General features: G+C 49.0%; 1 protein-coding gene across 4 annotated transcripts in view; it reads right to left on the reverse strand.

Annotated features, from left to right (window-relative positions):
• The window catches only part of ppp1r3cb (protein phosphatase 1, regulatory subunit 3Cb), a 76,284-nt gene extending 64,021 nt beyond the window's left edge, over window positions 1–12,263 (reverse strand). For 3 of the 4 annotated variants that reach the window (XR_010977051.1, XR_010977050.1, XM_068052595.1), the window contains exons 1-3: window positions 12,151–12,263; window positions 11,807–11,957; window positions 6,749–6,936 (exon numbers count right to left, since the gene is read on the reverse strand). Coding sequence is in view for 2 of the 4 variants with exons in the window: in XM_068052595.1 (XP_067908696.1) it covers window positions 6,749–6,750 (2 nt within the window). In the remaining 2 variants the exon portion in view is untranslated. The remainder of the gene's footprint in view (window positions 1–6,748; window positions 6,937–11,806; window positions 11,958–12,150) is intronic. The other variant, XM_068052596.1, reaches the window with a different exon arrangement.
• Between the last annotated feature and the right edge of the window lie 424 nt (window positions 12,264–12,687).

Here is a 12,687-nt window from a genome sequence, read left to right on the forward strand (position 1 = left end):
CACACCCGCCCCTCACAATCACTCTCCACAAATGTTCTCATTCCATTGTCTCCAGACATTCCACTTCTCACACTTGCAATTCTCTGCTTTCTCTCATTGCAGAAGAGAGCGCACAACTCCAGGGAGAGACAGAGAACCAGGGGGATGGACCTGCAGTCCATGCCATATTGACTGTTGCAGAGGAACAGGCTCTAGACATTGACAGGGTGAAATAGTACATGGGTGTAGGTGATGGAGAAATGGGGGTCTCCCACGTACTTGGTGACAGCATGTCACAGTGCCACTGTCCCATTACACTCACTCATACTGAATTGATGTCACCACGAACTGAAATGTCATGATATGCACTATGAAGAATTTCAATGCTTTCCCCATGTCAGCACTCAATCATTGCCAGAATTTTACACCCTCTCCCCCTCCCTGGAGAGGGCTGGGGACAGTGCATGGGCCCTTGGCCACCTGAGGAGGCTGCCCAGTAATACCTGGCAGCCTCTTTGTGGGCTAAGGTGGGGGTGTGCTCTGGATTGGGAACCCTGTGTCTCACCGAGGGCTCCCCTAGCAGCATAGGCTACCCCCCTAGATCACCACCCCACCCCCGCTCTCTCAATCAACCATACCCCCTTGCCGGGGATTGGCCGATTGGCCCCAGCAAGTCTCAACCCAACTTACTTCTTTCGAGGCCTGCATCCATCGTGGCTCTTCCCACTGTGGCTCTTCCCAGCCGTGGCCACCGCTCCCAGTGGTGCTGCTGGGACTAAAGAGCTGCTGGCCCTCTGATTGGTCGGCAGCTCTTGGAGGCTGGATATCAGAGGGGCGGAAGCCATGAATGCAGGCAATTAATTGCCTGAGCCATGCAAAACAGCAGCGAGGCTTCCAAGGCCGGTGGAGGCAGGCTCACCCTCGACTTTCTAGTTGGTGGGCGGGGCCACCACCTCATTGCTAAATTCCGGCCCAGGGCTTTTATCCCCCACAGAGCCTTCAAAGTGGATGGTGGAGTTACAGCGGGAGGAAGCTGAGGAGTCCACAGAGAATGGTGAGCACTCTGAGGATGCACATGACTCATGCGCACCCTTCACCAAGATACACACACTTCAGGGGATTCCTGCATTAGAGATGGCTAGGTTGTCACATGGTGAGGCGCACATCACATGTGAGCAGGTGCATGTGCTGAAGACAGGGACAGTAGTGCAGAGTCCCCTTCGGAGGGTGTAGGACATTCCAAGCTCTGCTCAGCTGGAAGTAGCTGCTGATCATCGGGGATCATTTGTGAAAAGAGAACTTGTGGAGCAGCAATGGGAAATGTGTGTGTTTCTGTCAGTGATTCCAGAGGCAATGTGCACCATCTCTAGCATGAGTTCCATGATGTGTCAGGCATTTGCACTGATGTCCACCTCCATCGAAAGACTTTGTTTCCAATTTCCACCCTTCTCCCAGCTTCACATGGTCCATCTACGACTTTTCCCTTCCCTTCCTCGACTTCTCTGTCTCCATTTCTGGGAAGATTTATGACTGTGTGAATGAATTGTGATGTTGAGGGGTGGGTGGGGGGGGGGGGTGCGCGGTGGTGAGAGGGACAGAGGGTTTAGCTGAGCACCGACATGTGGCTTCATGCGGTCACATTATCAGAGCCCATTGCAAGCTTCTCTGGCAGCCAGGTAAGTGGCTGCAGCCACCGTGGCCACATCATGCTCCTCCTCCTCCTCATGTTCCGCCTCCTCCTCGTCAAAGGATACCAAGTGCGCGGCACCTTCCTCCTCCTGCAGTTCTAGTCCTCTCTGCAGAGCTATATTGTGCAAAGCGGAGAAGGCGCTTGCTGGTTTGCCCCCAGATTGGGCGGCACAGTGGCGCAGTGGTTAGCACCGCAGCTCACAGCTCCAGCGACCCGGGTTCAATTCTGGGTACTGCCTGTGTGGAGTTTGCAAGTTCTCTCTGTGTCTGCGTGGGTTTTCTCCGGGTGCTCCGGTTTCCTCCCACAAGCCAAAAGACTTGCAGGTTGGTAGGTAAATTGGCCATTATAAATTGCCCCTAGTATAGGTAGGTGGTAGGGAAATATAGGGACAGGTGGGGATGTGGTAGGAATATGGGATTAGTGTAGGATTAGTATAAATGGGTGGTTGATGGTCGGCACAGACTCGGTGGGCCGAAGGGCCTGTTTCAGTGCTGTATAACTAAACTAAACTAATCTGTCCAGGCACCCGAATCGTATCTTCAGCAACCCAACGGCTTGGTCAGTGCTCTTCCTTGTGGTAATGTGGTGCTTGCTGTTCCTCTCCTCTGCATTAGTGGTAGGGGCTTCTCACAGGTGGGTCCTCAGAGGGTAGCCCTTGTCTCCAAGGAGTCACCCACTCTGTTGGAGTGCGAACACCAATGGGAGACTTGACTGATGCAGGATGAACGAGTCATGGCAGCTTCCATGATATCTTGCATGGACATGCAGAATAACCTCCCATGGTTACATAAGAGCTGAACTTGAGGATGTGGAATACCTTCTGATTGATAAATATTCCAGGCTGCTCTGAGGGTACCTTGATTGTCACATGTGTGCAGTCTGTGGCTTCCTGTAGCTGTGAGAATGCAGCTACTGCAGCAAATGCAAGAATCTTCTGACCAGGATCTTGTAGAAATGGCAAGGCTCCTGGTGCCAGGCTGAAAAGGCAGGGGAAACCCCACCTCTGCCTTTTTATGCCCACCACCAAGCCCCCAGCCCAATCCTCCATTGTTCCAGAGGCGAATTTCTTGCACTGAAAATCTCTTTAAAGAGGGCAACCTTGCCTCCAAAAGCTGCTAGCAAATCAGTGGGCCAGCAGCTCAGCAGTATCAGCAACGCCACCAGGGTGGTGGCTACTGCCGATACTGCAGAGGTCTTGGACCCAGGCCCAGTGCTGGAACCCCAGACATTAGGTAAGTGAGGCGGGGCCAGTCTGGAAGGCCCTGGTAAGGTGGGGTGGGGGGATAGTCATGAAGTCTAGGGGGATGGGGAGTCCATGGAGGTGGAAGTTTTGCCTGCGGGGTTACTCCGTGGGCCACAGATTGCCTCCAGAGGAGGGAGCCCCACCAAGCCCGCAGGGAATGCACCTCATTTTACAAGGTGCCCTCCCCGCATGGTGGAGGCACTCCCCACCGCTGGTTAGATCCCAGCAGCGGCAGGAAGAGGCCCATAAGTGGTCATTAATAGGCCACTTAAAGGCCTCAGTTGGCCTCTGGGTGGGAAGGCCATTGTCAGCCTATCCCGTCCCCGGCAAAATTGCTTGGTGATGGGGCAGTGACTAGTCCTACACCCCCAACAACCATCGTGAATCTGGGCCCCAGCCCCACCGCCTCCAACCCTGCCTCAGGGTGGCTGATAAAATCCAGCCCTCTGTGGCTGACTGGTCTCATCAAAATCAAAGTGGACTTAAGTGGCAGCCTTGGCAAACAAACCTGGGAGATTCACTTGTGCATAGCAGATTGTGAAATCCTGAAGATGTCAGCAGCAGATCCCTGGAAGGAGCCAAAGGCAAAGAAATTCAGGGCGGTGGTAACCTTGATGGTCACTGGCAATGCCTGCCCACTTTCTTCACTGGGAAGGAAGTTTTTTCCAGGAGACTGCAGATATCAGCAGTGACCTGCCAATGAAAGCCTGAGCCTCCTGAGGCACTGTTGCTCCGTCATATTGAGGAAATTGATCTTCTGTCTGTGTACCCTGTGCTGGTGGTACCGCCTCCTTCGAGCTAGAAATACTCAGCAGGTCTGGCAGCATCCATGAAGAGAGAAACGTTTTAGATCAATGACTGTTCATCAGAATGGGAAAAAGCTAGAGACGTAACAGGTTTAAAGTAAGTACAGAGGCAGGGAAAGGAGTGGAGGTGGGTGGGGGGGGTGGAAGGAAAGGACAAAAGTGAAAGTCAGTGATCCCATGACCACATCATTTTGCTATTTAATCTCACCTGACTTCCAACCTATCACATACCTTCCTTTTTGGTTCTCACTGCACCACCACCATTCCACCCTACCCCCGCCGCCCCGTCCTTGCCTAAAACCTGTTACATCACTAAGGACTGAATTTTCTGAACCTAGTCCTTGTCGGAATGGTGGGACCATGTGTGGGTCGGAAACCTAATTGGCTCAGGGAAGCACCAATGCATGAGCATCCCAACTCCGGGTTCCCCGACCAATCAGGGACGGCAGGCATGATGACACACCCGTTCTGTCAAAGGAAGGATTTCTAATTAAAGGGACCACGACATGGGTTAGAAAGGCTCACCAGCACTTCAATTTCTGAGGCTGCAGCAACCACAGGAATGGAGAGAAAACCTGGGAAGGTAGCTCCCTGGGTCCCTCAGCCTTATCTGGAGGTCCTGCTGTGGGATCTAAGGGGCTGCAGTGAGGTGAGGTTTCACTGAAGAAGCTCTTCCCGCTGTGCACTTGCCTTGGTGACCCTGCCAAGTTGCTAACAGGTCAGGAAACAGGTGCCTTGGCTGTTAAATTTAGACTAAAGGGTTAAAACAGTTCTTACTTGACTTTTTAAGCACCTTAATTACTTACCTGACAGATCCAATGGGGTTCCCCACTCACCTTCAATCCCACCCCAGTGAAACGTGGAAGAGGGCGCGATGATGTTGGGATCCCAACCCAACGTCACTTTTCGGGGATTTAACTCCCCAAATGCACACAAACCCGCTTCCCTTTGCCTGGGAAAATTCCCCCCAAACTATTTCCAGTTCTAGTGAAGGGTCATCAACCTGAAAAATTAACTCTGTTTCTCTCTCCGTAGATAATGTCTGACCTGCTGAGTATTCCCTGCGTTTTCTGTTTTTATTTCAGATTTCCAGCTTCCACTGTACTTCGTTTTTGTAATCGTCCTTTCTCCAGGTTGGGCTTTTCTGGTATCATCTGGTTGCACAGGCAGAAAAGCAACCTTTGATGCTGGAAGTTTAAGAAGCACCCTTGAGTAACAGACATGTGCAAATCCTACGTGCCAATCTGAATGTCAATAAGTGACTGCATCATGCAGCTAGACTTGAGGAGTAATAGCGTTGGAAGAATTCAGCATATTTTACCTTGTACCTTGTATCTTGAAAGTATTGCACCTGGTTACTATCAGGGTACTGCTGTCCTTTGGGGAGGATGCCATGAATGGCATGTCATATCTATTTAGTCATCTGGAGGGTCAGGTACTATACCACTCTATCACTTACTCATGGAAAATGTTTAATGCCCCAATGTTGAATTTCCTTTAACTTCATTTACGCCTGTAACAGATGAAATCCCAGCATTCTAATAACCAGCATATTAAACTTCTTAGACAATCCAGGGAAGGTTGGTATGAGTTAGTCTAGCACCAAGTAATCTTTGGAAGCACCAAAGAATTGATTGATCCATGGGACAGTGGAAAGAGATATCTGCATTTGAGGTGTGGCAGTGTGGAACTGAGTATTTTACCTGTGATTTAATTGTGGAGGCAAAGAATATTCTGCGCTCTCAGTCTAGTGAGAGTACGCCTGACAGTTTTATGCTGATAGTGTTAATGTTAAATTAAATTAAACATTAAGAATAATAAAAAAAGGAATTGAACTTATTCAGCCACCTCAGAGCAGATAACTTGCTCCTAGCTCTATATTTAGCACAGTTTTTTGAGTTATCGGCTTTCATGGGGCTGTGTCAAATTTGGCGCGTTTTCTCGGTTGGTGTGTGCTTCCTTTCCATTCTTCATGTTAAATTTGAATGACTTTATTCAATAACATCTACACATATGCAGCGATGAAAGTATGTTGAGTGCAAATACTTTAGCTTATGAGATAGAATGGACAGTCTCCTGGCTGCTCATAAATCAACACACTGGAACAGTTCTCATTTTGCCCATGGCTAGCTATGCAGTTTCCCTTTGATCAATATAAATTTCAAACAAAATGAGGGTACATATATAAAGACAGTCAGTGAATCACAGTAACTTTAGTAACTGCTTAAACCTGCAGTAATATTTACACTATTTAACTTCTACATTATGAACTTTGTTTTGTCAGCAAGGTTAAGTTAAACAGTGAAACAATGAAGTCCACCATGAGACTTGTCTTTCACTACAGATTAACTATGAAGCTCTCCATAAAAGTTTGCTTTTCACCAGCTTTCTCTTCAGTTTCAGTGCACGGGAAAACAATGTAAATCAAAGCCTTCTAATGATCAATAATCTCATATACAGCTGTAACTGGGTCAAGATCCTGGAACTCCTTTCCTAACAGCACTGTGGGTGTACCCACACCACATGGACTGCAGCGGTTCAAGGAGGTGGCGCATCGCCATCCTCTCAAGGGCAATTAGGAATGGACAATAAATGCTGGCCTAGCCAGCAATGCCCACATCCCATGAAAGAATTTAAAAAAAAACTTGCTCTACATATTCTTCATGAGAGAAATTGTAGTCGGTTCCTTTGTGATTACTCTAGGCTTCTCCGGAACCTGATATGGAGCGATGACAACCCCCCCAAAAAAACCTTATCAGCAAATCTACACATAGGGACATGAGAAAAATATTGGGATTTCTGGAACAACTTAGTAAGAGTGCCAGAAGCAGTGAAATCATCCAGACCTACTTGGACCCAATTCACAATGCAATTATCTCTATTCCTTTAAATTTTACTTGCGTTCAAGCTTCTGCTTCCACTACTAGTGGCTTTACCATGCTACTACGCTGGTGTAAAAAAATTTAGTTCAACCAATTGTTACAAGTACAGTGATGATAGCCACATTCTTAAGTGGTCTGAGAGCCTTACATTTAGGGGTGTGCTTGTATTATCCACAATTCGACCAGCATATCCCAAAAGTGTAACATTAACATCTCCTTGTGATCTGAAGTAGATTTTTGTGTCTGTTGCAGATCTCCTGCCTGTGCCTCTGCAATCTTTTCAAATGCAGACCAAGGAAACACTTGGTAAAATGAGGTTGGTTGTAAATCATCAAGCTGCAAGTGAACATAAAAAGTAACAATTATGATTGGACTCATTTGTTGAATCAGTACAACTTGTGGACACATAATAATACAAAATAATGAAAACTTGCCACATTAGTGGTTTGTGTATCAAAATATCTTCAAATGGCCCTTCTGTATTCTTTTTCGAAGCCTGGCAAAATCTTGTTCATACAGCTTTCTGTTTAAAACCTGGCTGACTGCCTTTGTCTCTGTCTGTATTTTTTAAAAATCTCTTTTCATAAGCCTCTCCAGATACAGGCCTGCTACCTGACCCGAACCCGACAGGATCCGACAACATGTGTCGGGTCGGGCCCATCTTCCAGGGCCGGCTTTCAGGCTCGTGTCGAGCCGGGCCAAGACCAGGTCTAGTCAGGTCGGGTCGGGCCGGACACACACGGTAAGTGCTTTGCTGGTAAGTATTGAAACTAAAAAAAAAACTTACCTGAGCTGGGAGTCCGGGACGAAACTGAGTCTGCGCAGTGCGTGATGACGTCATCGCGCATGCGCTGCAGCTCGTTGGAGCTTCCCAGTGGGAAGGTAAGTAAATTGATGGTTGGGTCGGGCTCGGCTCGGGTCGAGTGGTGGCGAGTTCGGGTTGGGTCGGGCTCAGGGCAAAATCGGAGGGACTCGGGCCAGTCCGGGCTCGGGTCTGCTGTGGTTCGGTTGGGTTCGGGTCGGGTTCTTTTTCCCGACCTAAAGCAGGCCTCTATCGCCAGATGATTCCTGCCAAATGCTCAGAAGCAGGAATGTCTTAATGTACAAAGCCAAATACCATGGATGCTGGAAATCTGAAATAAAAACAGAAAATATCGAAAGTACTCAGCAGGTCTGGCAGCATCTGTGGAGAGAGAAACAAAGTTAATGTTTCAGGTCGATGACCTGATGAAAGGTCATCGACCAGAAACATGAATTCTGTTTCTCTCCCCACAGATGCTGCCTGACCTGCTGAGTATTTCCTGCATTTTCTGTTTTTACCTATCAATATGAATGGGTATATCTGAGATAGGCTAAAAATTGATCATTTACAGTCTTTGGAGAAACAATATCAAAGCTCATTAGCATTTTAACCTCCTTTTATCACTGCTTTTTTTTGCTTTTAAAACACAATTAATAAGTGGGTTTTTGCACAAGGTAAAGAAATGATATACTTTCAGAAAGCCTGCTGGCATATGGTACATTACCACACACTGCAACATGGAGTAGTGAGATGTGTGTTTGCCTTGATGTTGTAAATTTGCAATTTCATACACACTTCTGAGAGACACAACAGTGGGGGGTGGGGAAACAATTGAGTTGCAAAGGAACTGGAGGAGAAGGCCCTCAAGCTCTAAAACACTGGAAGCAGCCAGGGGCACAGCGCACCCCAACCCCAAAGCACCAAGTGCAGCAAGACGTCCAGCACAATGCAGCTCTGGGAAGCCAGGAGCAGCAACATCTTCAATGAGGAACAGAGGGGAAAGACATAACCAGTGGAGGACAATCCAAACCTCGCTGCTTACAAGACTCCCAGGTGTCACCCCAACAGAACAAGCCTCCCATTGGTGACCAGGACAGTTTTCTCAGCCCAACAACAGTGCAACAGTTTGTGAACACTTATGGGTATGCAGGAACATACCCAAAGGCTGGGACTAGCACAGGCACCTGGAGTGTAAGTAACATACAGTTTTAATGGATCTAAAGATTGCTTCTATTAACGTGTGTAGTGTTAAGTCCACTATGCGATGTGTTTCGATCTTGGGGTACCACACCAAAGTCAAGGCTGACCTGTTGTTTCTGCAGGACTGTGGAATACCACACCTCAGCGCCAACAGGCAATGGTCGCGATGGTGGCCCCAGGGGCCATCGATCTGGTCAGGAGGAAACGATTCCCGTTCCTCTAGCCTGGGTATTCTGCTGCGCGGAGGCAACTTCACCATCTCTGAAGTTAAGCAAACGTAATGCACAAAAATGCTGAGCTCCAGTTAATCAGCATGTATGCCCCAGCTCAAAACAATGACTTCCTCTAGCAGTTCCCACTGCTGCTGGCGACGATGAGGCTGGTCATTCTAGGTGGTGACTTCAACTCCACCATAAATTTAGCTGGACGATCCAGCAGGGCCAACAGAAAACTGGATGTCATGTCCAGATTCCTGATGGAAATGGTAAAAGACACTAAACTGCACGATGTCTTCAGCAACCCTGCAGACGGAGCGCAGCGTAGATACACCTGGTCAAGGCCAGACAGGTCTGTCCGTTGCAGGATCAACTTCCTGTTTGTGTCCCAAGAGCTCACAGTCAGATCCACTGACGTCAATCTGGTGTTCTTCTCTAACCACTGGCCGACTGTCACCTACAGGAAGACCAGGGGGTTGGTAGGGGGACGTGGAATGTGAAACTGTTGACCCCAGAAAACAATTCATAAGGTATTACAAAGGTTGGAGAACTGTGAGACCCCACTTTGAGACCCCACACACTGCTGGGAAGCAATCAAAGTGAACATCAAGAGATTCTTCATCATCAAAGGTGTTCAGAGAGACAGAGAATAATGTCCTGACTCCAGAAATGCAGGAATCTGCTTCTGCTGCAGTCGATGGAGGATCTTCAAAAGGTGAAGAGCCAGCAGGCCTTGCTCTTTGCTGCAGAGGCCTCCAAGATCATCTTCCGGTCCAGAGTTTGCTCCGTGGAGCAGGATGAGACGTGATCGTGCTTCTTCTTCCAAAAGGTACACAAAGCGAGCTTTGTGATCATCAGTTTCAAGGAAGAGGACGACTCGGTAACGTCATCACAGCCTGGCATACTAAGGAGCAGCAAATACTTTTATGCTGGGCTGTATGACATGAAGCCTGCAGACAGCACAGCTTCCCAGTTCTTCCGGTCCTCTATCACAGAGGTCTTAGATGACAGTATGCAGGAGAGTCTGGGTAAACTGCTAATTCTGGATGAGCAGAAAAAGACCGTCAGGTCCTTCGAGATAAGTAAAACTCCTGGAAACGATGGCTTACCTGCTGAGTTGTATTCAACTCTCTGGGACTGAATTGGCCCAGACCTGCTGGAAGTGTACGAGAGTATGCTACTGGCTGACAGCATGTCAGAATGCATGAGGAAAGGCATCATCACCCTCATCTACAAGTGGAAGGGGGAGAGGGAGGAAATCAGAAATTGGCGGCCCATCTCATCGCTTAACGTGGACTACAAAATTCTGTCCAAAGTCATCGCCAGTCGGATCAAGTATGCTCTGATCACCCTGATCAGATCTGCATTGTACCCGTCAGGAAGATCTCTCATAGCCTCGTGCTGTTCAGGGATACGATGGCATATGTACAGAAGAGGGAGTGGACACCTGCCTCATCAGCTTAGACCAGGAGAAGGCCTTTGACAGGAAATTGCACGCCAACAAGATGGACATGCTCTCCAAAATGGGGTTTGGGGAGGGAATCCGCAATTGAATCCAACTGCTCTGCACAAACATCAGTAGCACAGTCTCAATTAATGGGTGGGAATCAGAAAGTTTCCTGATCAAACCTGGAGCCAGTGCTGTCCGCTTTCCCCTGTCTTATTTGTTTGCTGTATCAAACCATTTGCTGAGTCCATCAGGAAGGATGCGGGCATAAGAGGGGTGACAAGCTCGAGCAGCGGAGGCACTCAGGTCAAAGCCTCCTATACTTGGATAATGTCTCTGTCTTCTGCTCATCTCCGCTGTCAGTTCACAGACGAATGAGCATCTGCAACCAATTCAAACTGGCCTAGGGTGCCAGAGAAAATTGTGGCAAGAGTGAGGCCATGTTCTTTGGGAACTGGGCTGACCGATCTTTGTCCCTTTCACTGTCAGGTCAGTCTACCTGAAGGCGCTGGGGATATGGTTCGGAGGGGCCGGGGCGTGCGCCAGAAACTGAAAGGAGCATATAGCTGAGGTGAAGCAGAAACTGGTCATGTGGGAGCGATGCTCCCTCTTCATTGTGGATAAGAACCTGGACATCAGGTGTGAGGCGCTCTCTGTGTTGCTGTATGTGGCCAATACCCCACTCCTGTGCCATGGCTTTTACCAAGCCATCTTCCGCTTTAAATGGAGATGGAAAATGGATGTGTCCGCAGGGACAAATTGTTCAAACCTCCAGAAAAAGGGGCAGAGAAAATGCATCCAACGATGCCCTGATCCTGATGGCCACCTCTGTCTGCAGCTGCACCAAGCTGTGCGTAAACCTCCAGTACACAAACACCAAGGGGGGGGGGATTTTATCCTGTTGGCGGGGGTCTCAACGTCGGGAGAAACCAACGTCAAGATCCCTGCATCACCTTTTTTCCAGAAGGCCCGCCAAATTTAGTGCCAATCAAGCACTTAAATGGATAGCGGCGAGCCTTCCATAGATCTAGGACCCCGTCGCTGGAAGTCATGCCCTTGGAGAGCTATTGGCCAATCAGAGACTGGCAGCTGCAGCGCCACCAAGGAGGTGGTGTCTGCTGCTGGAGGTGACCGTCCTGAAGGATGAGGAGTGTCGCTGGAGCCACGTCTCAGGTAGGTCAGGGTGGGAGGGGTTTCATGGGGTGGGAGTCGTGGGGGAAGGGGAGGGGTGTCGGCAGCAAGAGCAGGGGTGTGGCTCTCAGCGGGCACTCCCTTCCCAATGCCTGGTCCCTCGTTCAGGCAGTAAGTGCCTTTGAATGAAGGAAACCCTCCCCCAGAGCCAGGAAGCAGCCCACATGGTTTTCCATGGGGTGCTTCCCGTGCGGCAACAGGGCTGTCCACTGCACGGCTAATTGCGGCTGCGGAAGGAAGAGGCCCTTAATTGGGGGGTTAATTACCCAATTAAGGGCCTCAATTTGTGGCAGGGTGGAAAATTTTAGCAGAGGTCCCCCTCCCCCCCCACCCCCGCCGCCACTATCTCACCTGATTTTATGCACTCCCTGCCTCCAAACCAGAGTTGGTTGTCAGCATGAGATTCCCCTCCAAGTGTCACTATGTACGGAGGTTATATCTGTCCCAGGTGTTACAACACAAATCCATCAGGAAGTTGTCTGCACATAACATCCTCAAGGCCCTACGGGAAAAGGAGATGTCAAACTCATTTGGCAAAATGCATCATTGCCAGAACTTTCAAACAAGCACCAAGATGTAGCTTGCCTGGTGGTGAGAAGGGGCTCCCTGTCAGATCCTTCCAGCACACCTGGAGTGTCACCACCTCTGCATGCTGCCCTCAAGGCGTCTGTGATGGGAAAGAGACTATCACTCACCTCCTTCTAGAATGTGCCTTTGCAAACCAAGCCTGCAAAGAGATGCTGCGGTTTTTGTCCAGCTTCATCCTGAGCAGCTCCGTAACACAGGACTCTGTGCTCCACAGGCTGTTCCCAGGGACGCACACTGAGATAAACATCAGCTGCTGCTGGAGAATCATTAACACCGTGAAAGACGCACTTTGGTCTGCCCGAAACTTGCTGGTCTTCCAGTGAAAAGAGCTGTCTACGATCAAGTGTTGCAGACTTGCACATTCCAAGGTCCACGACTACTTGCTGAAGGACATACTAAAGCATGGGGCGGCTGCCACGACAGCTGAATGGGGAAAGGCTACTGTGTAAGGCCCTCCTTCCATACTATACCGAGGGACTGGAAACCGTGTAAAACCCCTCAGGCTGTATGCACCAAAGAATGATGTGTAATGTAAATGTATATTATAAATATAACCTGTAAAGGCAAGTGTAGTGATGGATCTTATGTACTGTATTGAAAGAAACTGATCTGTATGGCACTTTATTTAATGTCCAATTTGAACT

This window comes from Heterodontus francisci, chromosome 20, assembly GCF_036365525.1.
Source record: "Heterodontus francisci isolate sHetFra1 chromosome 20, sHetFra1.hap1, whole genome shotgun sequence".
Lineage (NCBI taxonomy): Eukaryota > Metazoa > Chordata > Chondrichthyes > Heterodontiformes > Heterodontidae > Heterodontus > Heterodontus francisci.